At 35.6% G+C, this 26,470-nt stretch overlaps 1 protein-coding gene across 2 annotated transcripts; it reads right to left on the bottom strand.

The window, feature by feature from the left end:
• Positions 1 to 2,355: 2,355 nt before the first annotated feature.
• LOC124931930 (E3 ubiquitin-protein ligase SHPRH) lies at positions 2,356 to 26,028 on the bottom strand. 2 transcript variants are annotated; one of them, XM_047472513.1, is made up of 20 exons: positions 25,880 to 26,028; positions 24,978 to 25,794; positions 24,674 to 24,880; positions 23,865 to 23,926; positions 22,684 to 23,188; positions 20,597 to 20,797; positions 19,514 to 19,769; positions 16,552 to 16,792; positions 16,308 to 16,474; positions 15,618 to 16,169; positions 14,679 to 14,845; positions 13,264 to 13,480; positions 12,977 to 13,177; positions 12,377 to 12,493; positions 11,762 to 12,004; positions 11,428 to 11,626; positions 4,829 to 5,037; positions 4,041 to 4,192; positions 3,317 to 3,581; positions 2,356 to 2,952 (listed from the first exon to the last, which is right to left on the bottom strand). In XM_047472513.1, exons 2-20 carry the CDS (start codon positions 25,787 to 25,789, stop codon positions 2,671 to 2,673), a joined length of 5,055 nt encoding a protein of 1,684 aa, XP_047328469.1. In that variant the 5' UTR covers positions 25,790 to 25,794; positions 25,880 to 26,028; the 3' UTR covers positions 2,356 to 2,670. The 2 variants fall into 2 exon arrangements, with proteins under 2 accessions (XP_047328469.1, XP_047328470.1); XM_047472514.1 differs by having other exon boundaries at positions 19,514 to 19,724.
• Between the last annotated feature and the right edge of the window lie 442 nt (positions 26,029 to 26,470).

Genomic DNA, 26,470 nt, shown 5'->3' with positions numbered 1-26,470 from the left:
CCCGCTATCTCCAGTATTTCTTAGTTCATGGTTTCATCCTTGAGTTCCATTGGATCCTTATTTCCTTTTGTTCCAAAAGAAAGTTGTTCTTACGTTTATCAACTTAAAGAATCTGAGTACAAATTTTTAAAGCAACATCAAGTTTCAGAAGTTAACCATGTATGGTTCCTATAACAACACTACATGACAATTGTACAGGAAAGACGGTTTTAGGTGCAACCAAATTTCGTTAGTCAATACTGTTACTTTCCTTTCCACAGCTATGATCTCTCATGTCCTATCATTTATTTTGAGACAGCTAATAATTTTAGTCAAGCAATAATGCAAACATATTTTCAGGCAAATGAAGTAGCAATGATGAGTCTAATCAGAAGGTATATTGGATGAAAACAGAGCAATCAAAAAAGAAAGTTTCAAAATAACCAGATACAGTATATGTTGGTTTATAATGAAAACACTTAAGCAGACAATTATAAAATTTATCTGGTGGCAAGAGTAATCATGAATTTTATGTGGTGTAGAATAAATAGTCAGTCAACTATTCTTTTGCAGCAACAGATAGCTCTTCTAAACTTGGAGAGGCAGAAACAAGGACATACTGAATTGCAGAATTTACAAGAGTAAATAAATCAAACTACAGCATTGATTTTTTGCAAGAGTAAATCAACAATAATTCTTTTTTTGCATGTATAGTATACCTGCATTAACCTGGCCGACCTAAAGTTGGATGCCGGAGGAGGACGATGACAGTTTGAATGGAAGTTTTTGGATCCGGGAATCGAGTTTACATGCTTTGGTTTAGGTTTAGGTTGATGAAAATGAAATTTGAACTGAAATCGAAACGTGAGAGAGTTGACGGAAAAGAGCGTATGCCAAACGTACGTATAAAGTATAAAGTGAGTTTTCCATAATAAAATACCTAATAAGGTGCAAGAATGCCGGCCATGTTCAATGATGAGATTGACGCTTCCACGTAAGGAGGATCGCGGAAGAAGCTAGCAGACATGGCATGGCGACAAAGATGCAAGTAAAATTGTATTTATTATTATTATTATTTAAACATCTTCTTTTTCGAGATTCTTCATGAACACGTATAACATTAATCCTTTAAGAGACGAGTGTAAAAAAATATTAATATTTTTTTCGAAAACTTGGTATTTTTTTATTCAAATCGTTCGCCATATGACGAAGCGAATTAGTTTTTAGTTGTATGTGATATTGTTTTTATAGATCTTTTCTATCTATTTAATCTAGAAGAAGTTAAATGACATTGTTGATGTACCTACTAAAAAATGAAGGAGGCAAGTTCGCAATTAAAAATGAAATATGATTATTCTAATAGGGTGATGAAATTCTTTTATTCGTTAGTTAGATGTCAAAACTGTTCCTAGCTTTACAGTAAACAACGAGATTTTTAATGAAATTTTGATTTTCACATCTTTTTCTAATAAAATCGGGATTGAATCTTTTTAAGGAACGCATGATAAATATAGTTAGTTTTGAAATCGAGAGAATCGAAAAGAGAAAACTTGTTCGTCTGAAGTAAAATTGTATTTATTCCGAGACCTATTCACACAGTTACAAAAGTTGATGAAAAACCTTTGTTGTAAAATAATAGAAGGACTATATTACTCTTATTCAAAGTTCAAGGGCGCCTATATTATGAAAGGGTTCATTGTAGGTATTTGGGTTTGGTCCCACAATATCACAAACAGTACTGATAGATAGATAGATCATGTGATGTCGAGAAGAAGTGGCCTAGTTGCACATACCATTGGCGCAAGTTGGCTTTAAGATTTCAATCACTTTTTACACTAGTCAATTGATTTGATTGATTGTAATACCCTAGTAAAAAACTTATTATTTACATGTAACAATTTTATTTAAACCACAAATTTTCAATGAAATAATGTCAATGAGCACACCATAATCATGATAAGATAAGTTTGTAATTTTTCAAAGAAACCAAATAAGCAAGTCTATATATAATAAGATTATTATCCTAAGAAGCTATATACTTACATTCGTGCATTTTCTACTAATGTCATGATGCATACTAAATAGATGGTGGAATGCCCATTAAAGAACCTATCAATGATAAATGAGACACGATTTGTGGAGGGAATAGGGCGACGAGGACTATCGAGTCCAATCACAGACCACAATTGGAGGTGAATTGAACTAACTAGTGTGAGCAAAGGTATATGGAAGCATGACACTAAGCAGGTGGAAACTGCGGCACTGTCACAATATCCGATAGGAAGAGAAGATAAAACGCGGCAAACTGCATTATTATATATAACAAAATTTTAACGAGCTTTCTATGAAAATGTTTACGGGTTATATGTCAAAATTGAAAAAAAAAAAATTAACTTTATAACTACTTATGGGTTATGTATTTCTACAAAGAAAAAGAAGATAACACATGATTAATCAATTAACTAACAAAACCTACACAACCTACTATTAGAGTTACATGCTATTTATTCTACTACACGCCAAGAGGGGAAACATATTCCAGAAATAAAAAAATGGTTTGGAAATTAATCTGTATAAAAATACAGTTCTGGGTTGTATATACAGAAGAATGACAATGGTGTCTCTATCTTCAATCCGCAGCGATTATCCAAAGCTCATTCTCATAGACTGTCATCATAAGAATACATCATTTTAAAAGGATTCATTTTGGTCAAACTGGTTATTTTTAGATTGGTCCATTAGTCTCTTTTCAGCAGCTAATGCTGCAGCTACAGAAGGTGGAAGATGACTCAAGCCTCTCGTTGCTTTTTCCTCCATTTCTGGACCAACACTAGGCACAACCGCAAATAGAGACTCCACATCCTTAAGGGTCAGAATAGGCTGGTCCTGGTTTTTCGTGTTTCCACTAATGAAGGAACTTCTGCTCCTGCTACTGTTTAATTTGTATATGCTCTCTTCAACTGTGTTCTTTACCTACGGTTATTGGAGAAGCAAATGAAATAGTGTCTTTACACAGTAGATACATACATGGGCGGAGTTGAAGAAAAATCATTGATCCTATTTTCTAATGTTTCTCTATACTGAAAAGTGTCATTTTATGTTTTGGAAACAACAAAACCTATTCAAACAGATAGTGACCCATATGGATAAAAAAAAAATTGAATGTCTAACAAAATTTAGTTTCCAAATGTTTTTGTATCTGGAAACAAATCCAGATACAAAAACAACAAGTGTTTCCAAATGGTGACCAGGGATGGATCATAGTTCTACTAGGTTCGTTATTCTGATGTATTTATTATACGAAATAAGGAAATAGTTGAGATGTAATGCTACTTACAATGAAGCGATGGACGAGGGTCTTTTTATGCTGTCCAATTCGATGCACGCGGCTGATAGCTTGTGCCTCCGCCGCTGGATTGAGCAGCGGTTCTGCAAGAATAACATGTTGAGCTTCCAAGAGATTGAGACCATTGGCTCCATGTTGTATTAGTAATAGTAGAACTTCAAAACTATTAGTCTGTATTTTTTTCTCATGGGTATTGCTTCTTCCCTTGGCAATGACTCTCTGCCCTCTAAAGTTGCTAATAGCTGCATCAGCTTTCCTGTGAGGGCAGTAAAGAACACTTAGGGTGTGTGATAAAACTAGAAATTTAGAGTTGAATGTTTCTACTCATAAATTATAATAAAATTATCTAATTAAATAAACATAATTATTATATTCTAATTTGCTCGAAATTTCCGACCACGTGTCATTTTCGGCCTTTATATTCCCTCATATTGATCCCATACTGAAATGGTGCAAAAAATTCTAATTGGGGAATAAAGGTGCGAATATGGGGTTTTTGTCAATACATAAAACTATCTTGGAATTTCATCCATCTATTGCGTCTTTAATAGGTAAGTGCAAAGTCAAATTATAATGACAATAAACAACATTAATGTACTCTAGTTAACATGATAAATTCAAAATAAAAAATTCCAAATGTGCAAATAGTCAAAACAAGTAACATCCATATATTTATGTCACAGAATGGAAAGAATAGATATAGGTTAACATTTACCTGCCTCCTTTCATCCTGATATAGCTTATACTATTGGCGGAAAATGCATGCTCCAATACATCAAGAACGTCATTCCAGCTGGAGAAAACAAGAACCTTTTCTTCTGCATGTTTAGCATGGATCCACAAGATTCTCCTTGTAACTGCTTCAATCTTAAGAAGATAAACCCCAAAAGCAACAAATAATAAAAATGGCAATATCAAGTTAGTTCACATTTCTAGTACAATAATTAAGTCAAGCATTCACAACATAATAATGCATTTTTCAAAAAAAAAACATAATAATGCAATTTCAGAGTGCTACGGTCAACCTCCTAGGAGATCAAATTGAATAGTTAAAGTTCAAGCATTCCATGCATTGAAAAGAAAAATGTGGAGTAAATTTGTCATCAGTTACAAGGATGCAATATCCTGCCCCTATCATTAAACAAAGTATCACTGCATAAATTGGATACATTCACATCAGGTGTTCTATGGTATGCTATTTTGTTCTTTTTATATTTCTGTAGAAGGTAAAGATTTTTTATTTTTTTATTTACATAGGAAGAATTTAGACCACAAATAGGCTACTTCCATTCCAAAAAAACAAACAAAGAAGAAAAGGAAAACAAAAGTTGATCAAACTGTAACAATGGTCTACTATTTCCAAAATAATTTTTCAACTATAATGAATAACAATACAAAAAATAATTTTGAACGCATTTTGCGCTCTTTGTAATAAAAGTTGACCTTTTAAAAAAAATAATAATAATGAATAACAATAGCACATAAATTCCGGCTAATTAATACCTTTGTACTATATGAACCTTGGACAGTAATAGATGCTTCAGAGTCTTCACGGTCTTGAATGGAAGAACTACTTGGCTCATTTTTCCCATCATCATCAGCATAAGCAATATTCCCGTAATCAGTGCGTTGTCGGCATGTTGGACACATGATCCACCTATCTTCAAACTTTCCAGGATGAGCTAGTCTCTTCTCAGTCATAGCAAATAAACCTGCAAGAACATCACATAAAGATCCAACAAGGTAAAGAGTAAAGACTACACCTGTATTGCTTTCTACATAATAATAGCAAGTAGTTGACACCTTCAAGACACAAAATCTATCCCCAGAAATACCATCACCCAAAGTGCTATGTGTTACGAGAGGATTTTAGGGTTAGGTTTTCTAACCCTTAATAAGTCGACGGATTGTTAACGAAGTCGGCAAGTTCGGTAATTTCGGTAATTTCGTTGTTAATAAGCTGTATTCACACAGCAGGTTTTAGTTTGGAATAAGCTGTTACACAGCATATGAAAGGTCTTCTAAGAGTTGAGTAACTGCATTAGTTATAATGAGCAGTAACAGCAAGGCCAGCTGGCAAAGGCAGTTAGAGAGTCATGTAAAGAGGTGAATGATTCTGCCTTAAATACTTAACTCTTCCTATTCCCATTCTACATCTTGTCTAATCTCTTCTTCTAATTCAATCTCTTCTTCCTATCAATTGCAGATCTGCAATTATTCTCATTCTCTACTCCTCTAATCTCTCATCTTATCGGCACATCTTATCGGCAGTTACTAAGGTACTGTCAAACCTAGATTTTATATTGTATACGTATAGTTTTCATAATATCATTGGTATCAGAGCAACTTTCTTGGCATTATGGTGGAAACGCGAATGGAAGGAGAACTGAATGAGATACGTAGCCGTAGCCAGGCACAGGAAGACCGCTTACAAGCGCAAGAAAATCGTTTCGATCGGATGGAGGCAATGATGACTTCAATGAACGATGCACTTATACGGCTAACTCCAGCATCCAGTAGCAATAATCCAGATCCGAGAGGTGAAGGTGGAGGTGAATACGGAGGTGGACGCCAACCTGATCGCAGACGTGGTGAAGAAAGAAGATATCGAGGTGAACATCCTGAAGATAGAGAACCACGTGATTATATGTATCAACCACCGACGAGACTATCAAAAATGGATTTCCCGAAATTTAATGGCGAGGAGGTAGATGACTGGATATATGAAGTGGAAATGTTCTTTCAGGTGGATCACACATTGGAAGAATCAAAATTAGAATATGCTTGTGCACACTTAAAAGGAAGAGCCCGATGTTGGTTCAGTTCTCATCTACAACACAGGTTACCGGGAAGAGCTATGACTTGGCAGGAGTTAAAGGCGCTGGTACTAAAAGAGTTTGGTCCGAGTGAATTTGATGATCCGTTAGACGAATGGAAAGATCTTAAACAGTCAGCTTCGGTTAAGGAATTTGGTAAGAATTACTTGGACGTCATCTACAAGTTACTACACCTTACGGAAGAGTACTCGATTAAAGGTTATTTAAACGGATTGAAGGAGGAGATTGCAAATCCAATCAGAATTCAAAAACCGGGATCATTATCGGAGGCTATGGGAATGGCTAAACTGCAAGAGAGAACAAATATTAAATTGCAAGAGGCAGTGTGTGATTCATTGGTACGCCGGGGCTATCTAGCAAATAAAGGGAGTCCTCTACTGCCCAATCCTAAGCAACTTGCATTTGGCAGCAGAAGCAACTACTTGGGAGGCTATAATCGATCAGGTACGAGTACTTCTATTACTGCTGTTAATGAGGGAGCAGTGTCGAAACCAGCAGTCACTAATCAGAGTTCTCGAAGGTTTAATATCGACCAGAAAACTTTGGATGAACGAAGAAAGAAGAATCAATGTTTCTATTGTGAAGAAAGGTGGGAATATGGGCATAGATGTAAGTCTGGGCCTGTAGTTATGAGTATTGAAGTGATGGAAGCTGAAAGTCAAGTGGATGATATTGACGGAACAGAAACAGAAGAAATAACAGTAGAGGCATTGGCAGTGAGCCTCGAAGGAGCTACCACATTTGAGACAATGAAGATCAAAGGCAATGTGGGTAAGAACACTGTATATGTGTTGGTGGATTCAGGCAGCACACATAATTTTGTGAATCCCAGGGCAATTCGAGGTACTGAGTTTGTCACATCTCCTACAAGACCGTTAACTGTAACAGTGGCGAACGGGCATCAGTTAATAACAAGCAGTGAATGCAGGGGTCTGAAATGGTCTTCCCAGGGTGAGGATTTTGTTGTTAATGCAAGACTGATGTCCATACCAAAATATGATATCATTTTGGGGATCGAATGGCTGTCAACCTTGGGTAATCTAAATTGGGATTTTAATGGATTGGTAATGTCCTTTCAACAATCAGGAAGAATGGTGAATTTACACGGTCATACTACCAAGGAAGTGGAAATGTTAGAAGGCCGAACCTTGAGAACTACAATCAGAAAGGGAGCAAAGGTGGCTATGTTGAGTATCAAACATCAAGAAGATAATAATACAGAATTGTTTTCATTCCTGGCTTCATTACCCGAGACGGATATAGAGAATCAGATAAGGGATCTTCTTTATGAGTTTAACGATTTGTTCCAAGAGCCAACCGGTTTACCTCCTAATAGAAGCTATGATCACCGAATTTGTTTGAAAGAGGGAGCGCAGACTGTCAGCTTGAGACCTTATAGATATCCTACTCTTCAAAAAGACGAAATGGAATGCATGATCAATGAAATGTTAGAGGCAGGGGTGATTAGAAAAAGTTATAGCCCGTTTTCTTCCCCGGTGGTACTTGTCAAGAAGAAGGATCAAAGCTGGAGATTGTGCATTGATTATCGACGATTAAATGAGGTAACCATTAAAGATAAATTTCCAATTCCTTTAATTGAGGAGTTGATGGATGAATTACATGGTAGCTGTATTTTTTCAAAACTGGATTTGCGTTCGGGTTATCATCAAGTGAGGATGCATGAAGGTGATATTTGTAAAACTGCTTTTAAAACTCATGAGGGGCATTATGAATTTGTAGTAATGCCATTTGGATTAACCAATGCCCCTTCGACATTTCAAAGGATGATGAATGAAGTTTTAAAACCTCACCTAAGGAAGTTTGTTTTGGTCTTCTTTGATGACATTTTAATATACAGCCGGAATTTGAATGAACATGTGAAGCATTTGAGGCTGGTTTTTGAGTTGTTAAGACAACAACGGTTAGTTTTGAAGTATTCAAAATGTGCTTTTGCTTGCCGGGAGATTGACTATTTGGGCCATGTGATTTCACAAGAAGGGGTGGTTGTGGACATGTCTAAAATCGCAGCAATTGAATCGTGGCCACAACCGAGTAATCTGAAACAATTGAGGGGTTTTTTGGGACTCACAGGTTATTATCGAAGGTTTATAAAAAATTATGGATCCATTGTGGTTCCCTTGACAGTGCTGTTAAAAAAAGGAAAATTTGAGTGGAACGAGGCAGCAACAAAGGCCTTTAACGAGCTGAAAGGGTTAATGATGAGACCACCGGTGCTCAAGTTGCCAAATTTCGAAGAAGAATTCGTTATTGAGACGGATGCAAGTAAAACAGGGGTGGGGGCCGTTTTATTACAACAAGGACATCCTATTGCATTCATCAGCAAAGGGTTAGGGCCAAGACTTCAAGCCTCATCAACATATGAACGAGAAATGTTGGCAGTGTTACATGCGATTAAGAAATGGAGGAGTTACTTACAGTTTAAACCATTCGTGATTAAAACGGATCACGAATCGCTTAAACATCTATTGGAGCAGAAAATTAAACACCCGAGTCAGGAGAAGTGGTTATACAAATTGGTGGGATTCGATTTTTCAGTACAATATAAGAAGGGCAAAGAAAATGTGGCAGCAGATGCATTATCGAGAATTTCAGAAGAGGGATTTTGCTCAGCAATATCAGAATTTTCATCAGTTTTATTGAAAAAAATTGAGAAATCGTGGAGTCAAGATTTGAACTTAAAGAAGATCATTTCAACATTAGAGACAGATCCGTCAGGGGTAAAAGGGTTTTCCTTCATCAAAGGTCAGCTGCGTAAAGAAGGGCGTTTGGTGGTGGGTTGTGATAGAGATCTGAGAACTTATGTTATTTCAACAATGCATAATTCAGCAGTGGGCGGGCATTCAGGAGTAATGGTCACATATCAGAAACTACGTCAAGCGTATTTTTGGAGGTGAATGGAACGAGATGTTAGAGAATTTGTGAGAAACTGTGTTATTTGTCAGCAACAGAAATGGGAGAATCAAGGGTATAAAGGGTTGTTGCAACCTTTGGCTATTCCTACATCAATTTGGAGTGATATTTCCATGGATTTCATTGAAGGTCTGCCTAAAGCCAATGGGTATTCTGTTATTTTTGTAGTGGTGGACAGACTCTCCAAGATGGCTCATTTTGTTGGGTTGAAACATCCATTTTCTGCTAGTGATATTGCTCAAGTGTTCATGGATAATATATTTCGATTACATGGAATGCCGTTGACCATTGTAAGTGACAGGGATAAAATCTTTGTGAGTACTTTTTGGAAGGAATTGTGTAAATTGCAAGGTATTGAGCAGGCCATGTCATCAGCATATCACCCACAAACCGATGGGCAGACGGAAGTGGTTAATCGAAGCCTGGAAACTTATTTGCGTTGTATGGCAGGTCAAAAACCTAAGTCATGGGTAAGGTGGCTTCCTTTAGCTGAATGGTGGTACAATACAAACTTTCACTCGGCAGCGTTATCGTCACCATATGAAATTGTGTATGGTCAACCTCCACCAGTTCATCATCCATACTTAGCAGGGGACTCAAGGATTGAGGCAGTGGACCGCAGTTTGTCGGCAAGGGAAGAGGCATTGAAACTTTTGAAGTTTCATCTCCAACGGGCACAACATCGGATGAAGCAGCAATCAGACAAGAGAAGGGTCGACTGTGTTTACCAAGTGGGGGATTGGGTGTTTGTTAAGCTACAACCATACAGACAATCTTCGGTGAGAGGAAAAATGCACAAACTCAGCCCTAAGTTCTATGGACCCTTTCAAATAATGGAAAGGGTGGGAAAGGTAGCTTACAAGATTGACATTCCGTCCACAGCAAAAATGCACAATGTTATTCACATTTCTCAGCTAAAGAAAAAGGTGGGAAATGCAGTAGCCAATCCTCATATTCCTATCCTACAAGAGGACAGCCTTGTGGAACCAGTGGCAATTCTAGATGAGAGAATTGTTTGGAAGGATGGAGTCAGTACGGGACAATTCCTGATCAGGTGGTCTAACGCTTCAGATGATGATGCTAGCTGGGAGGAAGAGTCATGGTTGATGACAAAATATCCTCAATTTGTGTTGACGGTGGGAGACACAGCTTCTTTCAATCAACTTGTTCGTGGGCGAACAAGTGTTGATGGGGAGGCTAATGTTACGAGAGGATTTTAGGGTTAGGTTTTCTAACCCTTAATAAGTCGACGGATTGTTAACGAAGTCGGCAAGTTCGGTAATTTCGGTAATTTCGTTGTTAATAAGCTGTATTCACACAGCAGGTTTTAGTTTGGAATAAGCTGTTACACAGCATATGAAAGGTCTTCTAAGAGTTGAGTAACTGCATTAGTTATAATGAGCAGTAACAGCAAGGCCAGCTGGCAAAGGCAGTTAGAGAGTCATGTAAAGAGGTGAATGATTCTGCCTTAAATACTTGCGGAACTGGAATAGAAACTACTACGACTGATGAATTGACTCTTCAGGTAATCCTGATTAACTCTTCCTATTCCCATTCTACATCTTGTCTAATCTCTTCTTCTAATTCAATCTCTTCTTCCTATCAATTGCAGATCTGCAATTATTCTCATTCTCTACTCCTCTAATCTCTCATCTTATCGGCACATCTTATCGGCAGTTACTAAGGTACTGTCAAACCTAGATTTTATATTGTATACGTATAGTTTTCATAATATCACTATGTCCTTAAGAGAGCTCTGGATAAAAATAATAAGTGCATGGGATACTGTGGTTCAAAATTCATAGAAGTTGTGTAAGTTAAACCTGTTTAATCAACTACAAACCAAACCAAAAATGTATATAATTGGATCAGATAAATTTATACACTAGCAGTGTTTATTTTATTTTTCCAAAATGAGGGAAATTTATTACAAAAAAAGACATTGTGACCATCACAAAAGGAGGGAAGTGAGTACAACATAAATGATAACATAATAAACAATACCCAGATAAAGAAGAAGAAAAAATACAAAAACATAAATGTAAATAAGTTGCCTATAGAAGATCATCTTCAATCCTGATTTTGACTGCTTGAATCTATGTAATAGACCTCAATCAGGGTTGTCTAGGCACTGGAAGGACTTGAAAATACATGTGGTAGACCTATACATGCCCTTATTAAAGAAGCTTATAACTGTTTACTAAAAATAGATATTTTGACAAATATAATTTATCATCATATCCAGTATTTCTTCAATTCAAGGCCAAAGATAATAACATAACTTAAAGGAAAGAAAAAGAATGCTTATTGGGAAGTGCAGAAGATGAGACTCACATCTACAGCAAGTCACATGCCCACACTGGAAAACCATCTTTCTACTACTGAGCTTGTCTTGGCAAATAGGGCATGTATCTTGATCATCTTTTGCAGCACATTTGTTGTCAGTTTCTATTGTTGAAGTCAACGAACTAGCTGTATCTTCTGATGGATTACATGAAGTATTTACATGCTTTTGTTGAGATTGCACCAAACCCTACATGAAAATGACCAAGTAGGCAAAAGCAGAACGAAACATCATGTTCTCCCCACCTTCAAGTTTTTGCTCAAAATGTGGACACGAGATGAAACAGACTAGATATTTTTTTTCCAAACGGCCTTCCTTACATACCTCCAAATAGCGAAGTTGACCTTTTATCCTTGATATTGATGCCACTGCAAGGAATTTCTCACCAGAATATTCAACACTGGCTGCAACCAGTTCTTCAGAACTCAAGGCATCAATGGAATTGTCATCGTCATTTGTCCTTAGGCGCAATCGGGAAATTGCCATAGCTATTTCATCGTGAGCACGGAGAACTTGGGCTTGAGCAATGGCGAGGGACCTTGCTGTTGCATATTCCTTCCTCATGCCCTTGCAGTAGTAAAAGAAACAGATTATTTAAACACAATATTTTTTTTGATTTAGATTATTTAATCACAATCCAAATACATTTCTAGACAAACCTTTGAAGAAAACTGGCGTGGGAAGAAAAGAAAAAGAAAAAGGAAAGAAGAAAACTGGCATGAGCTCATAATTCAAATGAGCAAAGAGATTTTTTTGTCGGTTGAATTACATAAGATAAAGATAATAGACTAACAACCATTTCTACTGGAAGGAAGCAAATGTCAAATGTATAACAGAACCCCTCATATAGAACGAAGGGGGCATTATAAATATCATACACCTGGGGACAAGTATCAGAGTAAGGTATAACTAAGAAGTTTCTATCTTCTTTGGCTATACCTCAAGAAGAAGTAGCTGCTTTGTGGCTACTTCCATATGTTTTCCATCTAAGAAAGTCCTAGCGATACTTCTTATTATCCCAATAGCAATTTCAACTTCAGAAGAAGATTTTAAAACCTGCAATTATTCACCAAAAATAAGTTAGATTATATAACTCCAGAATTAAATAACAATTAAATATCTTGTGGTCTTGTCTCCTTTCTGTTGATCACAATTAAATAACTCCAGAATGCTCTTGGTTGATATGAACATATTAACAACCACCAATAACAGAATATTCATCCATGGATGAGGAAGGGACAGCTGTCAAGAAGATTATATCCATGTAGAATAATACAAACAATAAAAGGAATTAATTTTTTCCGTCTTCCCTATTCAGTTTTACATAAACTTTGCATGAAGCAAAATAGTAAGAAAGAAATAGTTGCAACGCATCATGACTGCAAATATATAAAGATGGTATGGGACGAGGTAAAAATCAAACCATTATAGACAAAAATGGAACCACTTCATCTCATAATATAAATTAACCATAGACAAGACATAAAATGTAATCCCCTCGATAACAATGTAAGAAGCAGAACATATAATTTGACTTACAAGAACTTTTTCTCCAACATCCCTCTTGCCAATTGTATCCTCTTCTAAGACATTGGGTGTGCTTTTGTCAGTCCTCGACAAATTCCAGTAGAAACGGTTAAGTGCAGATTTCTTTTTCTGCAAACCCACTGCCTCTTCAGCAGATGTAATGGCCCCTCCATTATGCATATTTTTAAGTCGAAAGAGTCGGGCCTCGTACACCTATAGGGAAAAAAGAGGATTTAAGATTTCCATATTCTGCCATTATATATTGTAAACTCAAACAAAAATGCTACTTGAATATAAACCTGAAACAACTCATCCAGTTCACAGTGGACACACAAGCACCCATCTCCATTAGGTTGGCAGACTGGACAATATCGAACACGTTCAACATCCTCCCTTTTTGGATTGCTCAAAGTATTGTCAATTTCCAAAAGTCTATCAAGTAGAGTTTTACGGGAGGCCTCTAGTGAATCTAATCCAGTCTGGATGTAATACTTCAGTGCAGTTATGCTACGAAAGCTGGATTAAGGACAGTGTAAATTAGAAGAATAGTAATAACCAACTGTGTGGTTTAAAGTAATGTGGATTTTATAGGTAAGAATACAAAGAAGTATCAATTGCCTAGAAAGCAAACAATGTCAAATGTCTAATTAAATTAACAATGCTGAAAATTAGGCACAATCCTCCATATCAATTTCCCATGGACTTTCTTTGCATACAATACTGCTCAATGGTAACAAAACAGTTCTCCTTGTTAGTCTCATATTCAGCACATAATATCTTCTTACAAAAAAAGGGATCTACATGATCAGCAACCTGTGCAATATTCGTATACAAATACTGCTTGTTCCTACCATTGAGTTATCCATATAACATCAGAAAATATCTGTTGTCATTAACAAAGAGATAAATGGAAGAAAAAAAAGGTCCTTCCCTGCCTATAATCCTACTGTATGGCTAATATGAAGTACTCACATATTAACAAAGAGATAAATATACAATTATTGCTTGTTCCTACCATTGAGTTATCCATATAACATCAGAAAATATCTGTTGTCATTAACAAAGAGATAAATGGAAGAAAAAAAGGTCCTTCCCTGCCTACAATCCTACTGTATGGCTAATATGAAGTACTCACATGCTGCACCTAGGCCAGCCATCCAGCATAAGGTGCTACAGAATGTTTGCACCTTGTACTTCCCTCGATATTATCTAGCTCCATTGTCCTCTAAAATCTTTCATCCTATTATTTTCCTTCATTACCTTCTTTTCCAGGAGGTGAATAAGGATAGTTAAATAACTGCAGGAACTAGGATCCAATAAGGGGATCTTTTACTCTTTTAAGAGAGTTCTTTCCCCATTAAGAGAAGAGGACAACTTCATGCTAAACATGTCTGCCTTGTATAGATTTCCAGTATAGCAAGGATAAGAGTGGGAGATTCTGAAGAAAAAATCATAGAACACTAAATTCATATTTTTTTAAGTGAGACTTTTCCATTGATCCACGATAAACGTGAAAGTCGCATCTGCCGTGGAAATAACAAACCATGACAAATCAAGTCATTAATCAAAATACAACAGGAATGAATCATAAGAAAGGAGGCCAGGAAAAAACTAGTTTTCTCTAGACCAAAGGAGTTGAAGCCAACATGGAGAATAATAGATACACATGAAACCTACAAACTTCAAAGTGGAATCAGAAGGTAAGAAAACATACCAAGATGCAATCTTTGATGTTCTAGAAGTGTTTAGCGAACTAGAGACAGCTTCCCCTATCTTCCTTATCAGTTCACTCTCGAGATCTTTATTGAGCTCAATATGATCAAGGGCTTCCAACCACCAAACCATATCAATGTTCTTTCTATCATTAAATGCATCAGAAACCTACATGAAGAAAAAAAAAATGAATAGAACATTGATACAGGGAAATAAAACATTGCATGATACAGTCAATACTACTTCATTTGAAAGACATCTGCTAGAGTCTAGACCCATAATATCATAGTGCTAATGAGAAATAAAAGTATTAGTGAGTTATGCTTTCCTGAATCATATGTTTGGCTACTGTATTTGAAAATAAAAAGTTGTATACAGTTTGTATGATGACAACCAAAATTAAAAGACAAACAAGATTATTATGTAAGCTGTTGCTATTATTATTTACAGGCCAAAATTCCTTGTTACTCCTGTAGAAACTGTAATCTAAAGGAATGGAACAATAGTTAGGAAATGTGATGTCAATAATGAATTTTTATCAGTATGTAATTCTCTTATGTGAATAATGAATTTTTAGCTGTTAGTCAAAGATTTATAGTAGTAGTTTCACTTGCATTATGATTTCTGTAAAATGATGAATGAATATTAGATAAATTAGTATAAAAGACAATACATTAAAATCAATCAGGATCTCCAAAGTGAAAAGTATAAATTAATTTGGATATATAGAGAATATCCAGATTACTAAATTATGTAACATGAAGAATGAATAACATATATATACACACACACACACACACACACATATATATATATATATATATATATATATATATATATATATATATATATATATATATATATATATATATATATGTGTGTGTGTGTATATATCAGATAACCATGTTCACATTTACCACCAAACATAGGAAATGCATACCTGAGTGTATGATTTTCTGAATTCTTGCTGAGCAAGTGTTAGTTTTGTGTTGAAAACAGATAAAAACTTGTGTTTTAGATTCTCGCATGTCATTATTAAACATTCATCACTGGTGAAAGCTGTGAGGTTATCTTTAGTTTCCTTATCTCTGTCACCATCTGCTAAAGCGGAAACAGGATTAATTGAAGTATTAGCATTAGCTGCCGAACCCAAAGCATCTTCTCCAGCTAATTTATCTAACTTGCTTATCATACTTTCATTCAGTATTTTTGAGCACTTTTTAGGCAACTGTCCATTTACATCCAACTCTTTTGAGTATCCTGAAATTAGTGGCAAAATCTCGGCAAGGTTATGGCGAATGTGAATTTCCAACAAAGGGTCCAAGCGAAAAGATTCAGATTGCTCCTCAGCAAGACCTAGTGATTCCTTGTATAGCAAAGCTGCTTGGACAAAATCTTCTTTGATTATAGATATAGCTGCCAGGGCATTCATCGCAACAACAGATTTCCTGAGAGCTTCCTCACCTTCAACCTTGGTCTTGCCAACAAGCACCTACAAACAAAAATATTATCACCTCGTGTAACCTGCAATGTGAGATGCATCCTCTCTCTGTCTTCTTTCTTTTGGGTGGGGATGTGGGGGATAAGATGCATAAGAATGCAATATGCAGATCAAATAATGAAGACTCACTGATAGGATCTCCTCCATGGTCATGGGAGACTTTTGTAAGGCACGGAGACCAGAACCTCCAACTTGAGGGTGACAACAGGCTTGTCGAAGCTTCAATAGTGAATTCAATAATTTCTCAGCCTCAACATGGGTGATAAGAGGATTTGATGCATCATTAGGAGATGAACCTAAAAGAACGGTTGTACTTTCTTAATGATTTCAAATCAGTTTCTGGTAAATGGAGAATTTTGCAAGAAAATGTAACCTGTGACTTCTTGTTTGAGAATATCATCTTTGAGGTTTCGAATTACTTCACAAGCATAGGTCAAACAAGTTTCATGCTGCCTTTGATAGAAGTGCTCCTCAATTGGTGAGAGAGTGATCCAAGTGAGACATTCCTCCTGGGGAGGAATCTGTAACTCGTCTGCAACATGAAGTTTTGAAGAACGCCACATTATTTGCTTAAAAAGTTTGTGTGTGAAAGCCATAGCCCCAGTATCACCTTTCTGCAAAGCAAGGTCTAGGATTGTGAATTACAGGGAAAAATATGAATAAAAACCTTCAAAGTAAGTGGACACTTGAAAGACCTTTCATAATATGGTGTGGAAGGAAATCTAATGCAAAAATGGACCAATTTTGGCAGAACTGAAGTTTAGAACACCAAAGGTGGCCAGACTATTATTAGCAACCACATTCAAGATAAAGGATTAGCTATAAATGAAAAGACAAAAGTTAAATATTGTCACAGTAAGTTTACATACATCACCTATTCCTGTCAGGATGGAGATGTGGTAAGACAAGACACAGCAAGAAAGATGTGAATAGTGTTGTTCTATGTTGTGCATGTCATCACCCAAAATCACTAAACAAGAAAAAGGGGGAGTTTCATGCTCTCTTTTATTTATGGAAAATTCATTTAAAATTGCAGCATAATTCAGGAGTTTCATCCTCATGATACAGGTACAGGTAAACACACAAATTACACAATAATCATGGCAAAAACTCCACGAATAGGAAAAATGCAAATTAACTACTAGGTTGTATCAAAAGTAATATTTTTGTTGTTTATCTTCTATATGATACGAGGCCTAAGGGCTGGAGACAAAGTCACTCTGCTACTACTATGGAAAATATCAGTGTAGGCTAATTAGATTATTTATCTGACTATTTCCTAATTAGTCTTTTATGTGCTTTCTTAATAAGGATTTTGTGTGGTTCCTTAATAAGTGTTTCCTAACTAGATTTTTTGTGTGCCTATCTAAATTTCTACATATATTGTTAAAGTCTTAAAACTATATTGCAGATCCAAAAAAATAGATGGAAGGTAATATAACCGCAAAGATATATTAGAGTTTCCTAGCTTTGAATTTTTTTTGTGTGCTTTCTTAGCTTTGGTTGCTTTTAAAAAAAGAAAACTGGAAAGAGAATTGAAAATTAGAGTTTAATTAATTATTTAATTCTTTGATCTTATTGGCATCTAAGATATCCTTTTGATTTCTGATTTTTATTTTTTCCCCATCCCTTCACCCTTCTTCTTTGTAATGTTCAAGCATTTTATTTTCAATAAAAGTTGACCTTTTAAAAAAATATATTGCAAATCCAAGTCGGTCATAAAGCTTACTAACTTGGATTTGATGGAGAGTTTTGGAATATAAGATGTGATATTATATTATGAGATTATAATAATATCACGTAGTATAATATACTGATATGATTAAGAATAAGGACATGTCATTGGATTTAACTATGATTTTATTACCTAGAGGTATTAAATTAGCATATTCACAATAATATAAGTAGTCTTTGGTTTTCTACAGTTTTCAACTAGAAAGGAAATCTAATATCAATTAACATTGAATATATAAACCTAAAATATAAGATATTATGACGGGATATGGAAGGAAATATAACAGCAAAGATATATTTTGTATGCACCTCTAATTGAAATTGTTACTGTTTCCATTGTAAGTTTAAAAAGCTAAGATATTAGATAGATCAGCAAAACAATCTCATACAACCAGCTTTCTGAAAACAAACGACTAGAATTTGACAAATGTATTTGAAACTTGACAAAACGGTGTAGCATCTGGTATAATTCAACAAGAATCTTCAAGCCAACTTCCTGAGGCAAGGACATGCATTTTAGCATCTTCCATTTCAGGTACATCTTCAACAGTTCAATTGTTTGGGCTTCTGGTCTCTTTAGAAGTTCGGTTATTTTCACAACCAAATTATCTCACTTATATTCACAGTGATGACTTTTATCCTTAAAGATCATATTAATTTTTTAATTTCCATACCATGTACACAACAAAAAGAAGCAAGAAAGTACAACTACAGTATGGTGATCAAACAACATGACTCTAGGTAATGGAAAAACTTCAGTGACGGCTTCATATAGCACTGTGGATCCAGAACTAAAGAATCTAGCACATCATGTAAGAGTAGCAAACAAAATAAAAGAGAAGAGATCAAAGGAATTCTCAAGATGAATCATGAACTTGCCTTTCAAGAAGAAAGTTAGGAATAAATCCACTTACTAGTGTAATCATGAAGTAACAAATAATCACATGATATCCCTACCAACCATAAGCAAAAAGGAATAGAAAAGACATACAATAAGCATAAACATATTTGCTATCGGCTACCGCATTATTAGGTTTGACCTAATATTGGAATGTAAATAGGACAATTATCTTATTAATAGTTATCTCTAAGTTAAGAGACAACCATCCCCTCTTCTAGCCTAGCAGCAACAAGAGGTGAATATCCCACAGGCCTCCATGAGGTCCTGGGTTCGAGCCCGTCAGGCGGCAAGTTCTGCACCTGGTTAAATGGTTAAGTGTGTTTGCGGGCTATGTGCTTAACCCACGGGGATTAGTCGCACTCCATAGGAGCAGCGGAACCCAGCGTTCTCAAAAAAAAAAGTTAAGAGATAATTATCCTAAATATCCATTATTGCAGGGTAGAAGATTTACCCAAGAATCATTGTGTAAGTTGTGGATTTAAAGGGCACTACCCTTTGGAATAAAATTATCAGAATTATACACTCTAATTTCAGCAGATGTGCATATTGTATTTGTATGACTTATCTACATATGGCACACAAGCACACATAACAAACATATAAATAAGACACAAGAAACTCATGTCTTTCTTGGGCAAGTTATGTAACATCAATTTATACATATTGAAGGTTATCCTGGAAACACAAAACAAGTACTCACCTCATATGGATCTCGTATAACATCAACCCACCATCGAAGGACATCATATGGACTAGCTTTGAGGAACCGCAAAAGCCCATATAAGTCATCAAGTTTGCGTTGTATGGGAGTCCCAGTGATACACCAAGAGAACTTACAATGGAGACGCATAGCCATTTCTGTTGCAGCAGCAACACTGCTTTCCACCATTTGAGCCTCGTCCAAACAAACCCTCCACCAAAATATTCTAGTTAGGGGAGTTGGACTAACAGGATATCTGCCAAAAACGGAGCAATCAGAGACCATAATGCTCCTAAAGAGTTCCATAAATTATGAAATATGAACTCCATGGATCATTTGGATTTGTGTCGAAACAAATGCTACTATCATGGCACATATGGATTTCGGTTGCTACTCTAGACTAGTAACGAACATCGTCTTTGATTCTAAAATGAAAAAAAATATCAAGCTGGTTTTGAATCCTTCAAGTTACTCCTTGAATCGTGTCCTGCTTAGGCCTATTGCATCATACCTATCACTTCATCCTTTTCACAAAGGGCATCTATAAACTTCACTTTCACAAGATTGTATTTTGCAGGATATTCTCAAGAGTAGATGGAAATTTACATAAGATAACAAATAGCAGGATTTTGAATATTACTTGATAAGTGATGTTGATTCTTACATATACCATTGACATTGATTCTAGATCTAGTTAACAAATATTTCCTTGCAGGAAAGGCTAAAAGTCCCTACACATCTTAACTTTGTACACGTTACACATATGGAAGTATCCTAGATTTAGTAGTGAGTTCAATTTTGTGGGGTGAAATATCCTATCTCGTGTTTGCAGCCTAAAACCTTGTATGAACCCTCATTGCATGTTCAAAGTATAAGCTTCCACTCAGGTGAAGATGCATATCATATCACAAGACTAAAGAAATCACATAGAAATGGCTCACATGATTAACTATAAAATCATGAAAAAATAAGTTAAGAAACAGAATGTTGAATTACTTCATTAAGTAAAGCTAAAGTGAGACGTGAAACTATTGTTTGGAGAAGGAACACAAATTTATCTTAAGCCTGCAGTAGTAAATATACCTTTTCTGGAATCTCATGTTGCGGCGGTCCCCATCATGTCTGTCTGAGTCATGTGATAGGTCCTCTTTAAGTACATCATAAGTAGTTAAAACAACATCAGCATTGAGTAAAGCACTCATGTCCACAGCATATACATTTTGAAGGGACGCACTCCTGACACCTTCATAAATACAGGTCTTCAGTGAACCTGGCCTTGTATGACTAGAGGAGAAAGGAAAGTCAAGACAACTAGTTGAAGAATAAAATAATAATCTCATGTCACACATATGATGCATGAAATATCCAGAGGAAATGTAGCACATTTAGCCACCCTTAAACTTATAGGCATTCTTAAATTATCATTTCAAACTTAATAACCAGAGCATTTCAAGATTCACTTAAACAGTGATACTTTCAAACAAAACACCTCAAACCATTTTTTTTTAATGAAGGAGAACTAGCTTGACACCCCACAGTCATGGCCCCCTACTTAAACTCAAAGCGAAAACACCTCAAACCATTAAGTCTTAGCAATCAAAATAAAGACCTACAGAAGTACCAAGTTTCCACCATAGCTAATAATTTGTTTTGTGCATTGAACAACAAAGAAGCAAGGAACGTGTCTTTTATTTAGTAAGGAACATGCCTTTTTTGTAAGATTATGATCAGAATTGTCAAGCTTAATGGGATTGTCTGGAATGCCTGCTTTAGTGAATCAGCTTGGTGCAAAACCTTTTAAACTTTTACAAATTCTATTATAAGTATTTATATAACTTCATGATTGATAATTAGTAATCATAGAGGCACCATAACTCGAAGAGCTTTTGTATGTAAGGAGTCAGTTTTGATTGGAAAATGGACCATTTCTTCAAAATAACACTTTGCCTGACTTAATCCAACTTGCGGCAAATCAAGTTCCTGGAGCTCAATAACTGTCATGATTGGTTGGTAAGTGGACCATTCATACTGAGAATCGTGAGATGGTGAAAGTTGAATTATTATAAACATATCCTCCTTCTCATCAAAACAGTATTTTGAGAGAAATGGTAGTTTTTTCTAATCATCCAAAACTAGAGGTAATTGTATGATGTTTATCTCTCATCATTTACTGAGCTTGGGATTGTTTATTCCAAAAACTTGTCTATCCTTTTTTTTCTTGTCTTCTGTCTCTTTATGTGCGCTCCATGCATGTTGCATCATAAAATCATTATTATTCTCAATAAAAGCATAGTTCAATTACACTGTCTAACACATACATAAAAGCTAACAATAAGAACTCTTTACTATGGAAGATTTCATGAACTCTGAAGATTCAACTTGACAAACAGAAACAAGTGAAGAGTATAGGTTTGGTTTTAAATCATATAACAAATATAATTTCCTGAGCAAATACGCCAAATATAGAAATTTTTGGGCAAGTCATATAAGTGAATAAATAACTAAAAGAAAGTTGAGAGCAACATCAAATCCTACTCAATACTTTCTCATTTTTCATATGAAACAATTATACTAGATGTCATTTACAATTTCTAAGAATGTGATTGGAGTTGATTGTTAGGTTGAGAGAGAGAGAGGGGAGGCCAGCAGAATTAAGAAGGGAATAGACTCTTTACGAATCAATGAATGCCGTAAACCCTATGCTATTACCTATATATATATGACTCTTAAAGATATTATGAATCCTAACTAAGTGGATATGTGCTGCTATAAAACCTATCTAATTATTAATTATCCTTCTTATGTGGTTGCTTCCCATCAGTTGAATCTTCTTTTAATCCTAGCCTTTCCTTGATCCCTTCAGAGTAGCCTTTGATTGTTACTTCTCTTTGCGGTTCCATCTTAGTCATTGATTGTAGAGTAAACCCTAACCTGAGATTGTCTCTCGTAACAGAATGGTTCTAGAAAACTATGATTGTTAGCACTCAGGGAAAAAAATTCATGTCTAATCCAATACACAAAAGGCTATGTCAAAAGTCTTTATTAAGCTAAACCTTCATGAACATATCCATTTTTTTAGAGATGATTTGTCAAATGATGAAACAGAAAACAATAACATATTATAACAAGACCAAAAGAACCTATATAAAGAAATCAAATCAGTACCTTACCGAATTATTTCAGCATACCACTGAGACAATATAGGAGCTGGACATACTATAAGAGTAGCTCCCGTGGTCACTGGATCCTCAGTAGCTTGAATCAGCTCTGAGCACATCTGACATATGTGTTCCCCATCTGTCAATGCAATTTCTGGCTCATTTTTCTTTCTTGCGCGCTTTCTTTTGCTCCCAGCACTTTTTTCCTTATATTTTTGTCCACTGGAGACTTCTCTATGCTTTGACAAAGTTTCCTTACTTGAGTAGTCCACACAATCCGCATGTTGCCAAGCATCACAGATATCGCATTGCACCCACAGCCCTTTGTATCGAGAATTTTCACTCACAGCCCCACAAATGCACTCAACCCGCTCTCTCTTCAGCCTTTTGAGGTTTATTCTCTGGTATGATGCAACTGGTTTCTTAGTAACCAACAGGTTGTCTGTCTCAGATGTTGTTTTTCGATGTGCAAAGATGCAAGCAATCAGCTCAACTGTCTTCCCCAGGCCCATCTCATCTATTAGTGCAGTCAATAATTCATGTCAATTGAAAACAGGTATGCACAACGATAACATTTTTCATAGAAATGTCTAATACCAAACTCATTTTATTCGTGGGGAACAATATCTCCTCTCATTAGCATTTAAATATATTCCTTTTAAATAAAACAGTTTATTAAAGGTTTGTCGTAAAGGTTGGGACAGATCCGAAATTTATATCTTTCTTCTTCTAGTGATTTCTTAATGTGGGACATCACAACTCCGATTCCTACCAATAGTCTTGCCCTTTTCAAGGATATTTTATTCAAAAAGAAATTATACACCTTCCTTCCTTAAAACTCACCCCAAATACTAAAGGCTTCTATAAAATGGGATGGAGGGAATATGCATGTTTAGCATTTTAATGTAACTTAGACTTTGAAAAACAATTTGACTAAAAACCATGTTATATCTTTAGACAAATTAAATTGTATGCTACTACTGCTTACAATAAAGTCAATCATGGGAAAATCTCCCACAACCTCTTTCAACTTTACATCACCGACCACATGCAATTGTCACAATAGCAACAGATTTCAAAAACCAAACATTTGAAGCACTAAAAATGTGCAGAAACAGATTGGCATATCCAACTAAAGAAGATATGGCGCTTAATCACAAGACACATCCAATGCAAGTTGTATTTAGACTTACCCGCAAGGATACCACCAAAGACATGTGATACATCATATTCCTGATGCAATGAAACACTTCCGCTGGAAATAGTAGACAGGGACCCAATTCATTACTCAATAATGAGGACAGAAAAATTTAGTGCACTTGAGATCATTCAAAAACACCAAATGATCAAATAAACTACTATAAAGGTGAGATCAGGAGAAAATTTGCAGTATGCTGGTCATCTAATTGCACACGTCAAACAAGGTTTAGACCATCAAGATTGACAGGATTACAGACAAGGTTGTTCTACTTCTTGCTAAGAATTTATAGTTTCCATCTCATAACCAAGACTGGATCAACGACAAATCATGGTAAAGATACAAGAAAGGGGGTAGGGGAAAAGAAATGCAGGTAATTCTTAACAAGTTCGTGCACATATTCCTTTCTATGTCATAATATAAGCTGGGAACATGGTACAAGAGAGGGGGAGATAATTTTATATTAAGAGATGTACAATTCAAGTAAAACATGCAGGTAGGTGTAGTGAGAACCTCTCAAAATTCAGTAATTAATGAGATTTTTATTACCAAATGGCATATGTGCTAAGTATACATGTAATAAATCAAATCGTACAAACTTGCTTGAGAACATTCTCTAAAGAGCAGAAATATTAAAATAAGCACTTGTGGCTTTTTCTATACACACAATGGGAAAAAGAATTACTACTGTAAATGGAGGACCAAGACATGTATGATGTAAATCTACTGCCATTTACCTTTTGGCTTTTTTCGGGTTTAAGACACTTGAAAAATGACCAAATCTTCGATAAAAAAAATTCATACCTAAAGGGATTATAAAAAATTGTTGAACATGTGTCTATCAAATTCACTGGCATGCATAAAGGAGACAAGATCTGACTTCTTGAACTTTCACTCACATATCCAGAAGCTCCTTTCTCTCGCTGAACCATCCAGAGAACCGCTCGACGTTGATATGGTCTGAGCTCTGGAATCAAGTCAAGTAATTCATCTTCCAATTGTGGATCATCCCTAAATCAATATTGACCAAATTCAAATAAATAACTATAAACCAAACATTTCCAGCTGCTTCAACGAGGATAAGATTTTGTTAGAAGACAAAACTTACTTCGACGGCTTGATGGCTTCATAAAACCCAGCAGCATCAAACCCGGTTGGTTTCCCTGGGATAGTTAAATTGTTCACTGTCTTCCCATGTAAATCATTTCCCGTGTCTATTGATAATGATGATCCATATCTAGCCTCTGAAGTCATAACTTCAGGACGCAACCAAGCCATGACATTCATCATACTCCTTTTCCAAAGTTCCCTTGTATTATCTAGAAGTGAACCACAAACCTCAAAAGCACTCTTTAGTATTTCTACTCTCAATCTAATTGATTGCATGCCATCCGACACCTCACATCCCAAAACTGGTCTCAAAGTAAAAAACTTCATATTGACTAGATGAACAAGACTTGAAATGCCCTCATCAGGTCCATCAAGATTCCCAGAGAAAATCTCCAAAACTGTCTCTGTATCATCAACTATGCTATTCTCCATCAACTCCAACCTAATATCACTAGCAGACAAGAGAGGCCAGCGTCCTAACTTCGTACAGTTAGAAAACTGTGGTAGGTTACTCAACCTAAACCTTAAAGAATGCTTTGAATCTTGATAAAAGCTTCCATCATAGCTGAAGTTTGAAATTCCTGGAGAAAAACTCAAATTTGACAAAAGAACCTCGGAGATATCCAAATGTTCGCACGAGTCCCAAGTAGTTCTATCAACCTCCACGTATAAGAGCTTGTCAATAGTACCACCAAGTTCATCACTTGACGTGATAATATCCTCAGTTTGGTCTTTTGAAACTAAACCGGCAGCCTCTCGACTTAAAGTTCCAACAGAATGATGAGGCCTGGGCTGTTTTCTTCTACCCATTATAACTGCAGCAGAAAACATACAGAATTACTAATATGCGATATAAATAACATTACAATTTCATGGAAGATAGTTTCTGAAAATTCCAACCTTGATAATGTTAATTAGAGGATTGCCCAGGCTGCATCGAAAACCTAAGTTGGATTTACAGCACGTTCGAGCGTCAAATGTAGAACGAAATCGGTCTGTCCCTCTTCGGAGCTACTCTTCCACACCCTGTCTTACTGCTCAAAACCGATTCGGCCCTCGGAAGTCGGAACTAAAAACTGTATATTTTTACCCCAAATCTCATTATTGCTTTAAATTATCTAATCATTAAACTAATCAAACAAAATATTAAAATGCATTTTATTTTATTTTTACAAATTTTAAATATTAAATCAAAAAATAACATTATGATAATTAAGAACTTAAATAATTTATTTTTTATATAAAAAAATAATAATTAATATAACATCAGATAACCAAGATCAAAGAAACCCTTAATTTTTATTTTCTTTTCAAACCTTAATTTTTATTTTCTTTTAGAAAGTTGAATTTAATTCTACTTCTTAACGGAACTCACTCAGAAGGCCGAGGATATCCGCTCTTATTATTGTTACGGAAGAAAAGCTACCCTTAAATTAAGGGTTGAGAAACGGGATTATTTAATTTTTTTAAAAAAAATAAGTAATAATACTC

The sequence above is a fragment of the Impatiens glandulifera genome, chromosome 3 (genome assembly GCF_907164915.1).
Source record: "Impatiens glandulifera chromosome 3, dImpGla2.1, whole genome shotgun sequence".
Taxonomy (NCBI): domain Eukaryota; kingdom Viridiplantae; phylum Streptophyta; class Magnoliopsida; order Ericales; family Balsaminaceae; genus Impatiens; species Impatiens glandulifera.
Note: the sequence above shows the minus strand (reverse complement) of the source record. Positions and strands in the feature narration are given on the sequence as shown.

Excerpts from the sequence above, each read along its gene's own strand:
- LOC124931930 (XM_047472513.1), bottom strand. The coding sequence starts at position 25,789 with ATGGGTAGAAGAAAACAGCCCAGGCCTCATCATTCTGTTGGAACTTTA. Across the intron at positions 23,927-24,673 it reads ATTTTTTATAATCCCTTTAG|CGGAAGTGTTTCATTGCATC; the intron begins GTATGAATTTTT and ends TACTATTTCCAG. Across the intron at positions 14,846-15,617 it reads TCAGAAAATCATACACTCAG|GTTTCTGATGCATTTAATGA; the intron begins GTATGCATTTCC and ends TTCTTCATGTAG.